This window comes from Lepidochelys olivacea (assembly GCF_965140295.1).
Source record: "Lepidochelys olivacea isolate rLepOli2 genome assembly, chromosome: 13".
Lineage (NCBI taxonomy): Eukaryota > Metazoa > Chordata > Testudines > Cheloniidae > Lepidochelys > Lepidochelys olivacea.
In genome coordinates this window covers 8,667,575-8,684,259 of record NC_140423.1, presented here as the reverse complement: position 1 = coordinate 8,684,259, position 16,685 = coordinate 8,667,575, and the positions used below count along the sequence as shown (strand labels likewise).

General features: G+C 40.6%; 1 protein-coding gene and 1 long non-coding RNA gene across 3 annotated transcripts in view; one reads left to right on the top strand and one right to left on the bottom strand.

Annotated features, from left to right (window-relative positions):
* The window catches only part of LOC311529813, a 33,807-nt gene that overhangs the window by 9,204 nt on the left and 7,918 nt on the right, over positions 1-16,685 (bottom strand). The window contains exons 2-4 of one of the 2 annotated variants that reach the window (XR_014713881.1): positions 15,000-15,074; positions 13,095-13,155; positions 9,749-9,894 (exon numbers count right to left, since the gene is read on the bottom strand). This is a non-coding gene — a long non-coding RNA (uncharacterized lncRNA). Of the gene's footprint in view, positions 1-9,748; positions 9,895-13,094; positions 13,156-14,999; positions 15,075-16,685 lie in introns of those variants that run through there. The other variant, XR_014713880.1, reaches the window with a different exon arrangement.
* The window catches only part of SS18L1 (SS18L1 subunit of BAF chromatin remodeling complex), a 32,520-nt gene that overhangs the window by 11,352 nt on the left and 4,483 nt on the right, over positions 1-16,685 (top strand). The window contains exons 5-9 of the mRNA XM_084646045.1: positions 4,806-5,003; positions 6,069-6,233; positions 7,723-7,824; positions 8,389-8,481; positions 14,889-15,008. Of these exons, the coding sequence (XP_084502171.1) occupies positions 4,806-5,003; positions 6,069-6,233; positions 7,723-7,824; positions 8,389-8,481; positions 14,889-15,008 (678 nt within the window). The remainder of the gene's footprint in view (positions 1-4,805; positions 5,004-6,068; positions 6,234-7,722; positions 7,825-8,388; positions 8,482-14,888; positions 15,009-16,685) is intronic.

The following is a 16,685-nucleotide window of genomic DNA, read 5'->3' as shown; positions in this document are numbered from 1 at the left end:
ATGAATTTTTTATACCTGTGTTGTTGCAAGAGCACCATAAATGAATGTAACTGAAAGAAAAGAGATTTTTTTTTTCTATTTTTTTTTCTATATTTGACATTTGATGTATGGTCAGTTTCACTATTCCACTTCATAATCATTTAGTCAGTTTTCTCCCTTTGCCTTGGTCTTTCACAAAGTATTGGAGAGGAAAACCAAGTTTTTAAACAGGAAAACGTGATTGTTCCACAAACATTGGCCCAAGGACTATGGGGCAGATGTATGTCATGAAACTACTTAGCTATTTCTTGGTTCAAATTATTAGGGTCTCTGTAAATTAATGGATGAGTCCTACTTAGAATAGTTTTGCATTTTAAAGAATTGGACCTTTAAAGTTTATTCTGGGCATTCCTATTGCAGTGTTCTTCCTGCCTGGTACTCAGTAACAACAGAAATCAGTCAGCAAGGATTGTTCTGTGCACTGAGAAGCTACATCAGAGGTTGGCAACCTTTGACTGGCAGCAGGCTGAACTGTGCTGGCTGCCGGGACCCCGGCTGGCAGGGGCTGGTGGACAGAACCCCAACTCAGCCCGCTGCCAGTCTGGGGTTCCGTCTGCCACCCGTGTTGCCAGTCTGGGGTCCCGGCCGCCAGCCCTGCTCATCCTGCTGTCGGCCTGGATGGACGGAACCCCGGGCTGGCAGCAGGCTGAGCAGGACCGGTGAACTGGAACCCCAGACCAGCAGTGCAGACGGCAGATGGAACCCCGGGCCAGCAGCGGGCTGTGTGGGGCTGGCAGACGGGACCCCGGCTGGCAGGGGCCAGCAGACGGAACCCCAGACTGGCAGCAGGCTGAGTGGCTCAGCGCGCTGCTGGTCTGGGGTTCCATCTGCCACCGGTGCTACTGGTCTGGGGTCCTGGCCACCAGCCCCACTCATCCCACTGCCAGCCTGGATGGACGGAATCCCAGGCTGAGCGGGGCTGGCAGACGGAACCCCAGACTGACAGCGCGGGTGGCAGGCAGAACCCCTGGCTGGCAGTGGGCTGAGCGGGGCCAGCGGCCGGGACCCTGCCTGTGAGCAGCCTGGATGGATGGAATCCTGGGCCTGCAGTGGGCTGAGTGGGGCCAGCAGTCAGGACCCCAGACCAGCAGCGCGGGCGGCAGACAGAACCCCAGACTGGCAGCATGCTGAGCCGCCCCGCCCACTGCCGGTCTGGGATTCTGTCTGCCAGCCCCTGCCAGGTGGGGTCCTGGCCACCGGCCCTTTCAGCCCACTGCCGGCCCAGGGTTCCATCCATCCAGGCCGGCAGCGGGCTGAGCGGGGCGGGCGACCAGGACTCCACCTGGCAGCAGAGTGCCACACGTGCTGCAGGTTGCCGACCCCTGAGCTACATTTTCACTATTGTTGTTTTTTTCCTTACATTTGTGTGTGTGTGACAGCCCTGGAGACTGAAGTCCTCTATTTATCCACAGAACAGGTAACAGCAAAGGCAGCAGCAGTGTAAGTTTACCCTGTGTTGCCCCACCAAAGGGCGTCAACCCTGACCTAAGGGGACTCACTTCAGGGGGTGAGAAAGTAGTTTAGTCTCAATGCCCAGTCAATCCTTGGTTTCTGCTGAGAATGTCAGCAAAGCAGCTAATTAATGCCAGTTGATATTGTGATGAGAACACCAGTGCACTGAGAACTAGGCTAAGACTGACACATTAATTTCACACAGGCCACTGAACAACCATTGGATGATAGTAACTTTTGCAAACTGGTACACAAATGTACATGCAATTCTGAAAATGAAGCTCTAGTACTTGTGAAAATGTTTGAGTGGCAGCAGGACAGAACTGAAGTTCTCTGTTTACTTAGCATCACAGGTACAGCACAGGGGGCAGCTATATAAGCTTCTGCACACTGACCCTCCATTATCCTCAGTCAGGTCTTAGAAGGATCCCTTCTAGAAGTGAGAAGGTAGTTCAGTTCCCAACATCTATTCAATCCTTAACATCTCTCATAAGACAGCTAGCAAGTGCCAAGTATGATGGTGATTTTGGTGATGGGACAACCGTCTACCAGGAAGTGGACAGAAACTACCTCTAGCATTTCTGATAGGCCACCTAGTACACCAATTGGAAGTCAGTTATTTCTCAGGCCTTGAATGTACAGCGAAAACCACCAGACTTAAACAGCCAGTCTACAAGTTCCACTGGTGCAGTTTGTAAAGTCTGTCAGCCGTACCACTCGTGGTCAATCACAGTATTGCTAATCCCATTCCTTAAAAAATCCTGACTCAGACCCCAGAAATCACACGGTTGGTTTATAAAAATTGCAAGATTTTAAAAAAAAAAGTTAGGTGCTTTTTTTTTGTTGTTGCCTTCAGTTTTTCAAGCTTCAAGTACATTTGGGTCATGTTTTCAAGTTTTTATCTGCAACAATGAGTGCCAGAAACATACTGTTTTTTAAATGAAAGCTGAGATTCTCATGTAATAACATAAATCTGGGATCTTGGGCTTTAAGAAAACCAACAAATATTGCAAGAGTTATCAACACTGTAGTTAATTGAGCCTGCAGTATTTGTAAGATCCATCAGCAGAAGGACTCTCACTCAGAGAGATTACAAACTCCATTCTTCATTCAAATTCCATGTTGTCTTCTGTTTCACTGAAGAATAAGTGTCAGCTTTATAAGACATACATAATTGTAGGGTTAGACTTCAGCAGCCATAAATTGCTGGAGCCATAAAGCTCCACTTTCTTAAACAGACCTGTTTACTCTTGCTGAGAATCTAGCCCATAGTCTCTCTATAAGGGGGGAAATAAAACAATCTACAGCAAGTTTTGTCATTCAAATATTTGTAAATACTTTAAGAATACCTACAGAAAACTGGTATTCAAAAAACTTTAAGATGCTGTTCAGGCTGTAAATAAAATTAATATCAATTAAAGCAAAATAACATGAAAACATTTTCTTATTTGGAGATTCTGCATGTGTCTCCATCTAAATGGTCTTGCAACAATATGAAACAGTGCACAGTAAATATGACTAAGTTTGCAAAAAGTTGCTAAAAGAATTTAGAACAATACTGCATATGAAAGAAGAACCTGGTCTTGCATAATTGAAGTTAGTTATCCAATAACAGTAAGAACTAAGATAATTAAACATAGGATAAGTTAAGTAGGACAGTGCTTACAGCCCCCGGGTACAACCAAAGCATATTGATAGCTATTCTTATTGACTGTTGGCTTTTATTAGTACCACAGATAATTGACCACAACTTACAGCTATGTGTATGAAAAAACAAGGTCAGCTTTATCAACTGAGTGACCCTGAGCAAGAGTGAGGCTCCATGCTGCTGGAGAGTTGAATGAAGTTATGAGTTTCTTTCCTGTATCGTGCAACTGCAAAGGAAAACTGGGAGTTTCTACCCCCTCACCATCATGAGAGGAGATCAGGAATTCGTAAATTGCCAAGTCAGGAAAGAACTGTGGGATCATCCCCCAAAAGTGTGGGTGCCAGGAAATCACTTTGTGTTGTTTATGCTTAAGAACAGGCTTGGTAATACAGAACAATTTTTGGTTGTTCACTGAAGAAAACTTGCATTTAGTATATGGGTTGGCTCAGAGGCCCCTACAAAACCTTGTTGTCCTTATTTAGGGCCCAATCCAAAACCCACTGAAGTCAGTCGGAGTCTCTGTGTTGACTTCAGTGAGCTTTGGATTGGGCTTTTACAGACCTCTATAAAAGCAAAATCAGCCAAACAAGCATACAGTGTCCCAGTCACAGTTAGCAAGATACTGTTAGTATGAATCCCAGAGGTTGAACTCCTAGCACAGGGATCAAGTCAGCAAATGAATTGGGAAGGGAAGGATAATGGTCACGGTAGTAGGGGTTAGCATGGTGTTTTGGAGAATTTTCCCTCTGAAACTATTGGGTATCTTCAATCAAGCTCAGGGAAGACAGAAGGAAGAGGATGTGATAGCTGCAGAGGCAGGACGAGTGCCCTCATCCCCCTCTTTCCTTTCTACTCTGATTAGGTTTGGTGGGGGTCCCTTTCTCCTTATATAGCGGGCTTACTGAGGGACCTCTTCCTCCATTTCCTCTCTTCCCCTCCCCTTTATGGGGCCTTGTGATACCTCACCATTCTCTCTCCCACTGCCCATCTGGTGTCAGGGTCCCTGGGTACGTTCTTCTATCTTTTTAAATCCTAGCAGAGGAGAAAGTCTGTTGGTACTGCTGCTGGGCACAGAGCAGTTGTGTTTGATGCAACAGCAGCATAGAGGAGCTGTCAGTCTCTGTTGGGTTCTCCCAACAACACCCGTTACAAGAGAGGGGTAGCTGATAACCCTCAGGGGAAGCAGGGGTTGAACCTAGTCAGGGAACACCTGAGCTACTGAAGGGCTCGGATACTCCCAGAGTTCTTGATTCAGTTTAGAGGCTGAAGCTGCAGCTGGCATTTGCCAACCATGTTATTAGATTTGCCTCTGTCTTAGGAAAAGCTAGTTGGAGAGCCTTCGCTTCTGAAATTTGTTCCTGCTTGCAGTTCAGCAAAGCCAAGTTTGGTAGTCTTTAGGGACAAGGTTCAGTCTAGCTTTATAACAGACAGTAGGTGGTACGTTTGGCTGTTTGTAACTCACAGGGGTTTTAATGATGGGGATTGGGGGAGCGGTATTATTTTTTTATTTTATGGCCCTTGGTATATAAAATATTTTATATTTTTATTTTATTTTTTTTACCCCTTTCTAGGTACCATAACAAGAATCCAGGTAAGGCACTAAATTTTTTTATACTTGGTGCAGGTTGTCAATAACAGCATCACTCTTCTTGTTGTGATCTATTAGGTCCTAATCACGTGTCTATGCAGCAGTCAGGCCAGAATACGATGCCCACAACCTCTCTGAGTATGACCGTGAGCAGCCATGGAACTGGGCCTGGTTATAGCCATACAGTGCCTGCATCTCAGAACGTGCCAATGCAAGGCCAGGGGTCAATAGGCAATTATGTCTCTCGAACAAATATCAGCATGCAGTCTAACCCAGGTAAGGTTCCCTTCCCTTTCCTTTCCTTTTGGGCTTGAAAGGACTTTTCAGTGGCCTCAAAGATGCACAACATGTGAAAATGTGCTGTACATACTCTCTGTAACCCTGTTCCTGCACGGGAGAAAAAGATGCAAAAGAGGTGGTTTTAAACTACCTTTGTGTTCAGTATTTTCTGGACTCAGAATAAGTCAGAATAGCCTCAGCGTCACTCTGACTTCCATTCTGTTTCTCATGGCCCTCAGCGTGTGGGGGAAGGAGTGAATATCCAGAGTGCAGCAGCACTCTGGTCATACTCTGACAGCCCCAACACATATCCCCGATATGTTCTGAGCTGTGAGAGGGGCTGTCATAGAATAGTTATGCCAGCTAAAGAAGCTGTCCATGCTGGTGATATTCCTCAGAGGATATTTCCACTCCCTATACAGGCCTTTCACATTGCTGGAGTGGCACAGAGGGGCCAGAGGGCAATGGAGAATCTGTCCCTGTCTCTTAAAAATGTTCACCACTGGGTAATGAATAGCATATCAGATATTAAAAAAATTCTTTCAAGGAAGTAATGTGAAATTCAGAAAAAAAAAAATACCGTAACTTCAATTTACTTAAATTCTATAGTCATCAGGCCTATAAATAAGGTAGAAGAGGAAAGAGGAAGTTAGTTAAAAAAAAATGGAGCTGAAGATAAGGGTGCAGGTGAAGAAGAACAAATATTTCAGTTTCCTCATACAGGGCCCTTTTCTGTAATCATGTTGCAGAAATGATTTCTGTTATTTATTGAGACCAGATGTATTTTAAAATATCTGACAGAAAAATAATGGTATAAATTGATTACGTTATCAGCATATGGGTTCAGATTAGAATGTAGAAAAGTTAAATATGCACACTGGAAAAAAGTAAACAATTTCTGTCTTTTTTTTCCTGTCCCCCTTGTGGAGGATTCACTGAATGATGATCTGAATGCAACTTGAAAAGACTAAATTGGCTGACAATTTTAGTTGTTTTCAAAAAAGAGTAGGAAAAGAATTGTGATATCTCTTTAGAAAACAATTGTATCTATGTTCTTTGTAGTCTCCATGATGCACCAGCAAGCGGCAACATCCCACTACAACTCGGCACAAGGAGGGAGCCAGCATTACCAAGGACAGTCCTCCATTGCCATGATGAGTCAGAGCAATCAAGGCAACAGCATGATGGGTCAGCGACCCATGGGCCCTTACAGACCTTCTCAGCAAGGTAAAGTGCACTATTCAGTTCCAGAAAGGTCGCTATGCCACCATTCCTGCTGTCACAGACAAATATACCACAGAAGCCATAATGATCTGGGAATGAGCGACTCCAGTGAAAGTTGATAAGACAGGAAATGCCAAACAGGGTGAAAGGTGCAGGTAGAATGTCAATAAGGTTTTGCTCTAGTTTTATTTTCATAGATTTCCATTTCTAAAGTTCAGAAATGACTGAGCCTACAGGGCATCATCTGTCTGTATAAAGAAAAAGACGAAGAGTCTGATCCAAAATCCATTAAAGTCAATGAAATTCTTTCAGTTTACTGCAGTGGGCTTTGGATCAGGCCATTAGTCCCAATGTGATACTGTTCTTAATAAGGAAGAGGTCTCTGCAAATGAGATTTCGGTTATAAATATAGATTTATATAATATAAAGGTGATGGAAGGAACTGTAGGAATATGGGCCTACATTGGACTTAAGTAAACTATGATTTTGAGTTTGAATGTTAGCATGAACAAAAAGCTCAAAGAATAAAAACATGAGAAAGAATTGTTTGGGTTAAATTTGTAGTGACCCTAGAAATACCAGCATTATTTTATGTAACGCTTGGGAAATAGGGAAAGCATGGTTAATTGGAAACCGCGTGCAAGGTGTAGTCCCGTGACTCCCTCTTCTGTCTTTGCGTAAGGTCCGATAACCAGCAATGACATCACTTGTTTGTTATAGTGTATAAAAAGCAAGGTTCTTTAGTAGTTTCTTTGTCAGAGCTTTCCTTAACCCCAGGTGTCACGCCAGGATAGGAAAGTACCTCCTGGGTCTGCACCTGTTGTAAGTATTTTGGCCAATGCTTATAACTGTAGTGTTGCTAGGGTATAGAATAGTAGGGAGTGTATGCTTATATTGATATTTTGGATGTAACCAATACCAAGTGGCCTTTAGATTAATGTTTGTGTGGAAACTTAGTCGTGATAAGCCTTAATAAAATTATTAGGAAAATTATTTCCAATAGGCATCAAAGGGTAATTGTACCACTGTCAATCTTGACTGAAAACATCTTGGAAAACCATTATATAAAGTGAAGAAACTGCTACGCCAATTCTGACGTAAAGTGAATTTAAATTATGAAGTTTTGGTTTATTTTCTAATTGGATACTCATAGACATTTAATGCTAACTATATTATTAAGCACAGGATTCCTTTGGGTTTTATGCTATTGGGCAACTCAGGCGAGTAGATTAATTGTGTAGGGTTTTTCATGCCCTATTATGGCAGCTATGCAATTCTAATATTAAACTATACTTTCATTCTCAGATTTAGCAAAAACAGTTTTCCTTTCCAATGAGAAAAAACATCTTTGAAACAGTTCTGAACATATAAAACTCAAGTGATTTCTCCCAGAAGAAAACACTATTCATCTCAAGAATATCTAAATAATGAAAAATCTCCCTTTGGGTTTATGGGCTACTTAAAACACTCTCTCTTTCCTTTTGGTTTACAGGTTCCTCTCAGCAGTACATGGGGCAGGAGGAGTATTACAGTGAACAGTACAGCCATGGACAAGGCTCATCAGAGCCCATGAACCAGCAATATTATCCAGATGGTAATTTTGCTGAGTAATAGTAACGCTAATATTGATTCAGCAGAGCTTGATGTGGTACTGAATTGTACAACTGCCATATTCAAGAGTTAAAAAATTGGAAACCAAATCACCTATAAGATTTGTTTCCAACCTGAAATGCCAGCAACTCCTGTTCCCAATACATACGATTCTGTGTAAAACACATGCCTTGTAGCACCATTACCAACTGCATCCTGAAAAGAGCAGAAAGCCTACAGGAGAATCTCTGGGATAGGGTACACATTCAGTTTAGCAAAGAGTGCTGCTTCTGACTTGGCAAATGCATTGTCATTTCACCAGCAAGCTATCTACCTCAGATTTGCCCATTTGAGCTCTTTCTTTCTCTTGGCCTAATCTGTGAAGCTATGTGACTTTAAACTGTGTGTGTGTGTAATTATTTAATTATGTATAAAACATAATAGGTACTCTCTACATTGTGTGTACACACACACACAATTATATAATACATGTGCCAAAACAAACTATGGATCAGATGAACCTTTTTGATTAACCTTGTCCATTTTGTCTCTTCCTTACTGATTGCAGGTCATGGTGATTATGCATATCAGCAGTCATCCTATACCGAGCAGAGCTATGACAGGTCATTTGAGGACTCCACACAGCATTACTATGAAGGAGGTGAGATGATATATTTGCAATCTATGCAAACAAAAGCTCTAAGCTACATAAAATACAAAGTCTGCTTAGGAAAAATATGAAAGCTGTTTTATAGCATTTCTGCAGAATTAAAACACTGCTCAGCTGCTAGACTAAAATATTTTCCTAAATTGAACGTTATTCAGAAGTGTCTATAAAATAGAATTTAGTTATGTATAGCAACTTTTATATTACATATATCTCTAAACACTATGCACAACATTAGATAATGTTAGTAACTGTGTAGGTTAATGGATAATAGCTCACACATAAGCCTTGTGTTCACTAGTAAACAACCCATCGCTGACAACAGAACATGTGTAGCTCAACTAGATGTAGTTATAGTGTTAGATATTAGAAACTTTTTTATGTGTGAGGAAATATTATCTATAATACCACAATTATTTCTTTTCTTAAAAAAAATACTGTATGATGTTTTCATTTAACTTTAAATTGAGATATAAGTGGCTCTTAATATATTAACCATTGAAGTCAGAGATCATTGTGGGGGAAATAAACTAAGGTGCTAGAGTTAGAAAAATGGCTTAAGATTAGGGAACAAATAGTCTCTATAGATGGAAACTTTTTCAAATTGAGGGAGAACATATTGGTCTTTAAGTATTGTGAAAAGCCAACTGGTCAAAAGCTCAAATGAATGGGGTTTCACACCTGTAACTGAGATCAAATGATGGCCCAGTATTTCTTAATTTTCAGACAGCACTAAAATTGGAAGCAGAGCAGATAATGAGGAGCAATAGAAGTAAATATAAAGAAGACCCGACAGCTTAAATAATTGGGACTACTGAGATGAGTAAAGGCTGTAGAATCAGGCCTGTTGTTCCTACAAAGTTAACAGGAAGCACTTGAGTTATTACTATTTAATATATAATTAAATATTCAAATTTAAAATTAGAAAAAGGGAAAAAATACAAAAACTGGCATAAGCTATCAGACTGCTCCAAGGTCTTATATTCTCTCTCCTCATTTCTTCCTCCTGTTCTCTTATTTCATTTCCCCCATCCTGACTCATTCCCTTTTTACAGGTCAAGGAAGGTCTTCTCCCTTGAATAACTAATATTTTTTGTTTCATTATGTTTCAAAATGGCAAGTAAACAAATATATATCAGTTATTCTGGGGAGAAGAGCCTTGCTGGCTAACAGGGAACAAAGAGGGAGGATAAGAGAGGAGAGAAATAGTTGTGAGTGAAATGAGTCAAAGGATTTTAACATTAAAAAGAAACCTTACAATTTCATCTTCACCACTATGACAGTCACATTTCCTTTGCTTTTTAATACGCTTTTTCTTTCATATAAATGTTGGAGTTAGTCTGTTTAAGATGAAGAGATGGTAGCAGATACTTTTGTTGCAGGCAAATTTTTTAGCACAGGAACCACCTGGAGCAAAGGGATTATAGCAGTTAGAGTACAAAGATTTGTGTATTCACAGTACAGTTATTGAGAAATTATCATACAGGGAAAGATTTTCAATTAGGCACCTAACTTCCATTGAAAATTAGTGGGAGTCAGGCACCTAAGTGCCTTTGAAAATCTGTACCACTGTGATTTTTCAAATCAAGCATGAGAAAAACCTGAGTATTACACATCAGTAGTGCCACAGCCTCCAGCACTCTGATTGGCTGAGAGAATTTAATGTCAGTATAATGAGGTTTATTTTCCTCCTTGATAATAGTGACACTATATCAGTCATTTCAGCAAGATTCAGCATATTTATTCCAGAAAGGAATGGTAGAATTTTCAGCCAATTTAATGACCCTATTGTCTGAACACTTTGGGGAGCTTAATCACTAGAAACACTTAAATTAAATTACTATGTCGTCTCATCTAAGGAAGCCAACTTTTATGTAGAGACTTTGTTCATTTTTGTTGTTCACAAATTTGCAAACTGGATTTCCCTTTAAATATTTTAACAGTTCCAATAAAAAACTGCAGGGTTCCATAACAATGAAATGCCTTATTTTCCTTGGAAATATGAATAAGGGAAATTATTATTTATGAACTGAAAGCAAATACAGTGGGAGGGCTTCTTGGGACACCAGCTGTTGTGTCCTGGCACTCTTGTCATCGAGACTCTCTTCTTTTACCTTTGGGACAGTTTTTAATTAGAAAAGCTATCCATTTCGGGGTAGGCTGGTTATTTGCATGTTCAGTGATGTAGATGAATAAACAACCCCTTACATCCCATCTGCCCCTGCTGTGAGCTCCACAAAAATGGAATTTATGCAGCTCTAGGATTCAACAAATTCCAAATTAAAGCCAATGCACTTTGCATGTTTTTGAAAAACAAAATCTGATTCTAAAGAGTAAAACAGATTTAAAATATAATCTATTTGTAGAGCTGTGTTGAAAGTTATGAATATAATTAAATATCTGAATGAAAATAGTAACTACTCTAAGTCATTTCAGGAGGACTCTGTCAAGGTATCTGAAATGAGTTTTCTAAAATATCATTTTAGTTTTTAACCCACTACTCTGTTTTACAATAACCCTGTGGAAGTTTGAAAATGAAATGTTTCCTTACTGATTTTCCTTTATTATTAGACTAGTTCCATAGTATAGTATTGCTCATTATGGATCAAGTTCAGCCATAAAATTCTAATATTAACTCCTATCGAAGCATATAGGAATTAGTGTGCATTATAGGGTAGCATTTAGTCCTATGAATGCTGGGTGACTGAATTTATTTTTTTAAAAAGAAAGCATATTTGCTTTAAAACAAAATCATACAGGGCCAAATCCTGACTCCTGATATATACATCATGTAAACCCCGTTGGCCAAATAAAACAGCTGAGCTTTATAGTTCTCCCAGCCTTCTCTATCCATCCTAAGACTGTAGTGACTGTGTTTATTTAGAATAGGGCTGCTCCAGTGGTGAAAAGTGGGAGGAACAGAGGGACCATATCCCCAAAATTTTCATATGTGAGCGTGAGGGGTTGTTGGGGATTCTTCAGCTCAGTGAGTCTTAGATCCACTCCTTAGCTAACAGACCCATTTTGGAGCTGTGAGCCAGATGTCTTCATAAGAATGGCCATACTGGGTCAGACCAAAGGTCCATCTAGCCCAGTATCCAGTCTCCCAACAGCAGCCAATGCTAAGTGCCCCAGAGGGAATGAAAAGAACAGGTAATCATCAAGTGATCCATCCCCTGTCACCCTTTCCCAGCTTCTGGCAAACAGAGGCTAGGGATACCATCCCTGTCTATCCTGGCTAAACCACTGATGGACCTATCCTCCATGAACTTTACCTAGTTCTTTTTGGAACCCTGTTATAGTCTTGGCATTCACAACATCTTCTGCCAAGAAGTTCCACAGGTTGACTGTACGTTGTGTGAAAAAATGCTTCCTTTGTTTGTTTTAAATCTGCTGCTTATTAATTTCATTTGGTGACCCCTAGTTCTTGTGTTATGAGAAGGAGTAAATAACACTTCCTTACTTTCTCCACACCAGTCATGATTTTATAGACTGCTATCATATCCCCCCTTAGTTGTCTCTTTTCCAAGCTGAAAAGTCCCAGTCTTATTAATCTCTCCTCTTATGGCAGCCATTCCATACCCCTAATCAGCCATGTGACCCATTGGTTTATCCACAAATGATTGCCAGTCATTTAGCCAAGGAGAGTCTTTCTCTCCTTCCCTTGCTGTGTCTAACTGCCATGTGTTGCATTTGCACTGGGTGGAGTCATAAGATTCACGCCAGGGAAGGGTAGGATCTTTCTTTTCAGAATCTATATCATTGTTAACATCTGCCTGCACAGCAGGCAGGTCACACAGCTCTGGTGGGCTGTGTGTTGTGGAGACTTAGGGTATGTGTACACCGCACTGTAAGCCCAGGGTTTGAACTCAAATTCAAACCTTACCCTCCTTCCATCTACATGCAAACCACAGTAATCCAGAGCTTGGACCCTGGACTCCACGGGGATGGAGGGTCCGACCCTGAGTCAAGCCAGGACCCAGGGTTCAAGCCTATTGCTTTTCAGGCAATATAAGCAGCTCCACTGGACTCATGCTCAGGTAGTCCACCAAAAGTATCCCACTGACCTACTTTCTTTGTCCTCTGGACAGTCAAGTTTGCTGCACGGTCAAGTTTTCCCACACATCACTATGAACAAACGGCTAGAGCAGCCGCATTTTGGGAGGGCACTAGGAAGTCTGCGATATGGGTGGTTGCATTCGGGCCTACATAATACAATGTAGACAATAGACCCCATGTTGGGGCCCAGGGTTCCACAATGAGTTACAAATTAGTGTAGACGCTCAAATGAGTGTACATTAAACCCATGATCTTCTCATTCGAATTCTACTAACGCTGGGCTTACATTGCAGTGTGGGTCAGGGTTTTCCTGTGAAGAATTGGTTGGTGAAGCCCCTCTAACTTAAAAATAAAAAAGGCAGGTCAAATTTTGGGCCACACAACTTTTACAATGTCGCTTTTAAATTAATTATAAATTCCAAAATTAGCTTTTGTGTAATGAATAATTCTGTACAGGACTTCCTTTTGAGGAATAAGTAACTGCCTCCAGCAACTCTCCAATGTCCAGCATATTTTGAGTTAATTATATTATAAGAGTTGGAATTCACCTCTGCATGATTCATTATCACCTGCCACCTATTGACAGCACTCAGGAAAGGATAGAAAAAGCTGCAAAACAGAAAGTAAATTCAGCATGTTATTACTAGGTGAATTAGACATATTCATCTCCAAAAGAAAACAGTGAGAAAAACAGAGTGGCAAAAAAAGCCATAATATATACTTTAAACTGAAGTCAATTAATCTTCCAACATTTCAAACTACAACAAATTTTAATGTATGTATTAAAATAAAATAAACCTGGTAACCAGTGTCAGAATTCTACACAGTACTGAAGGTAAGTGATCCCTGCAATCTAAAATACATGTTATTTATGAAAATCTGTCTTACAAAAACACGTATGAAGACAGAACATGAAGTAAATTTCTTTATTATTTTAAGTGATCAAAGTTTCTCCATTGTGCACTAATTCAAACCACAGTGGTTTAGCCTTAACTTTTATTATGTTTTATTTTCCTTAAAAGTCAATATGCCTGATTCTTGTTTGCCTCACACCTTGTGTAGTTCTTTATACCTGTATAAAATGGCTGATAAATGCTACCATTCTTATTGGGTAACATTTTACACCCACTTTACATCAGTGTAATGACTATACCAGCTGTTAAGGAGTGAAGAATCAGGCCCAATGTTTTGGTCACACAGAACGTTCATGTGGTAATGTTTCCTTTTCAACCCACTTGCTTTTTGTAGATTACCACAAATTAGAGGAAAGCCAAAATATCAACTTAATGGAAAATAAAACCTAGTGAATTAAGGATAAACCTTTGCAGTTCAAATTGGCTGGTGTATATTGGGGAAATTTTGATCACCCAGAAATTTAAAAGTCAGTTTTCTTAAAGAATGCTAGATAAGAGTATCCAAATAAATACATGAATATGACTGTGTACAAACTGTAGGATGTGCATTTGGATAGACCAGGGATGGCCAAACTTACTGACCAGAGCTGCATACTACAATCTTCAGAAATTTGAGAGCCAGGGCGTGCCTGCCGGGGCTTGCGACTGCAGCCTTTCGGTGGGGTGGTGGGGTTGGGGCTTCTGCCATGTGGGGTCTGGGGGTCTTGGAGCTTCAGCCCCATTCCTGCTGAAGCCCCGAGCCCTGGCAGGTGCCTCCCGTGGGGCTGAAACCCCTAGACTCCCGCTCTCTGCTGGGCAGAAGCTCCTAGCCCCATCCCCCACCAAAGGGCTGAAGCCCCAAGCTCCCCCAATCAGTCTGGTAGGCAGAGAATGGGGGGATATGGGGGGCTCCGAAACCTGCATTTTAACTGTAAAAGAGCTGCATGAGGCTCATGAGCCGCGGTTTGGCCACCCCTGGAATAGACTTTACTTGGTCTTTATGTGTTATCATAGGAAAAATATATAATTAGGAGTGTATATTTTTCCTAATTTATAATGTGTTGGAAACAAAGTTATTGTGCTGTTTTTAAATGTATATTTTATTTTAAAATTTTTAATTAAAAGAGAGCTGATGTTTAAAATGTAAGAGGAAAAGGGAGCAGCTGGTGGGGGGGGAGAGGGGAGAACATGCATGTAGACTTCTTAAAGAAAACTTTTTTCATACACCAAACAAAAACACAGCCTCTTCAAATATACTGAAAATAACCAGAGGAATAATCTCCTCTTCACTGATTGGTAAAATATAGTGGAAGTCTCTTTTTTAAAGGAATACCCTTTTCAGGGTTTCATATCAAGGACCCTCATTCAGTTATTTTCAGTGTGATCAGCAGCTATATTGGGACAGCTGCTGAGTCAGTACATAAACTTTATCAATCTTCCCCTTTCTAGGAAATTCCCAGTACAGCCAGCCGCAGGCAGGATACCAACAGGGAGCTGCGCAACAGCAAACATATTCACAGCAACAGTACCCAAATCAGCAAAGCTATCCAGGACAACAACCTGGATATGGTGAGGAAGTCTTCTTTAGCATGTCTTGTGTTTGCAATCCCTGGTATAAATGCATCCATTCTGTACCTAGGAACAAACAGATAAATTGTCTATCTCCCTTTGTAGCTCAAGGCACCAGCTTAAACTTATAACAAATGTAGTATCTGGTTCAGCTCAGTGGATGTTATCACACATCATACAGGATCTCTAACTCCTTGACACCAACGGCTGGGAAAGCTGTGTAGACAGACAGCATGTTTATCCCCATGTTATTGACTTTTTTACAGGTGTGAGTGGCGCGTTATTATACTAGTGCTCAGGCCTCATAAATGTGAAATTTTTATATAATGTAAAGGGGGAGGAATCCCACAAAATCACTATCACCTCACATAGATTTCTTGCAATAGCGTATATGCTTTACTGTCCATTGGTGAGGAAAAGGGTTGAATGTGATCTGAATATTCTTGCACTAGTGCACTAAATGAGAAATTTTGGGGCCATTCTGCTCACAAAATGGTGCTCTCCCCTACCATGTAGAGAATCCAGGCTTGATAGTTGGTCATGATCTCTCTACTCAGATTAGGGTACTTTAGAAGCAGCACTTTCGGTCCCTCAAAGGAAGAGAGCATTTCATATTGCTGATCAGCAAGTAATGGTGTTTGTGGTCTCCAAGAACAATGGTCTGGACATGCTCAGCCACAGGATGGTGGCCACATCACAGGGCTTTGAGACTGCTATATAAAACAATAAGTAATAGAAATATCCTTAGGATTTGAGAAAGGATGTGAATGACCATTTGTGGGGAAAAGAAGCTTTAATTTGCTTCACTGGCACTTACAAGATACATTACTTGCTGACCTTGGCAGCATTCTAGTATAAGAAGTATCTTTTTAATCATCTGTATCCTAGTAAAATAAAAGGCAAACTATAAAAAATTGTTAAAACTACTAGACTGACTTTAATTTAAGCGCTTCACAGTCCTCAGAAATTTTGCCCTTATTTTCTAGTTTTTACCTAGCCTTTTTCAATGGTTTGGAGCACCAGTTGCTGGCAATCTTCTGTGCTGTGACCCAGGAGTAGAAATGCAGTTCATTCAATTTGTACAAACTTATTTATAAACTATGTGACTTAAATGAACAGAAGTAATGTAATCTGAACCTAGGTCCATCAAAACAGGGACTCAGGATTTAGGGATGGTCCAAGTACTATCCTCCAGAACAAGGATTGCTAGTGCACATACCTGCTTTACTCCAAATTTGAAAACTTGACCTTGTTGATATCGCCAGTCCGAGGCATCATAGTTCTGAGGTTGCTCTGGATTCCAGGTCTGCCCTTGAGACTATTTGTAGCTATGCAATTGTACCAACCTTGAATGTCTATCCTTCTATCTAGCAATAAAACCTAGATTTATGATCACTATATTAAAATATTTTAATTTGGCTGTGCAATATTGGTAAACATTTTTGACCACCAAAACCGGACAAATATTATAGGTTTAAATTATAGGCCCAAAATTTGGTTAACAATGTTAAAAACTGGTGGGGAACAACCTTCTAAATATTTTCCCCCAAAATATCCACCAGTACGTCAGAAAAAATTTTAAAAGAACTCCATTTGCAGTTTAAACACAGAATCTACAGACATAAATTTTAAAAAAATTCAGTATCCACATGCAGTTGTCACCAGACTTGCATGTAT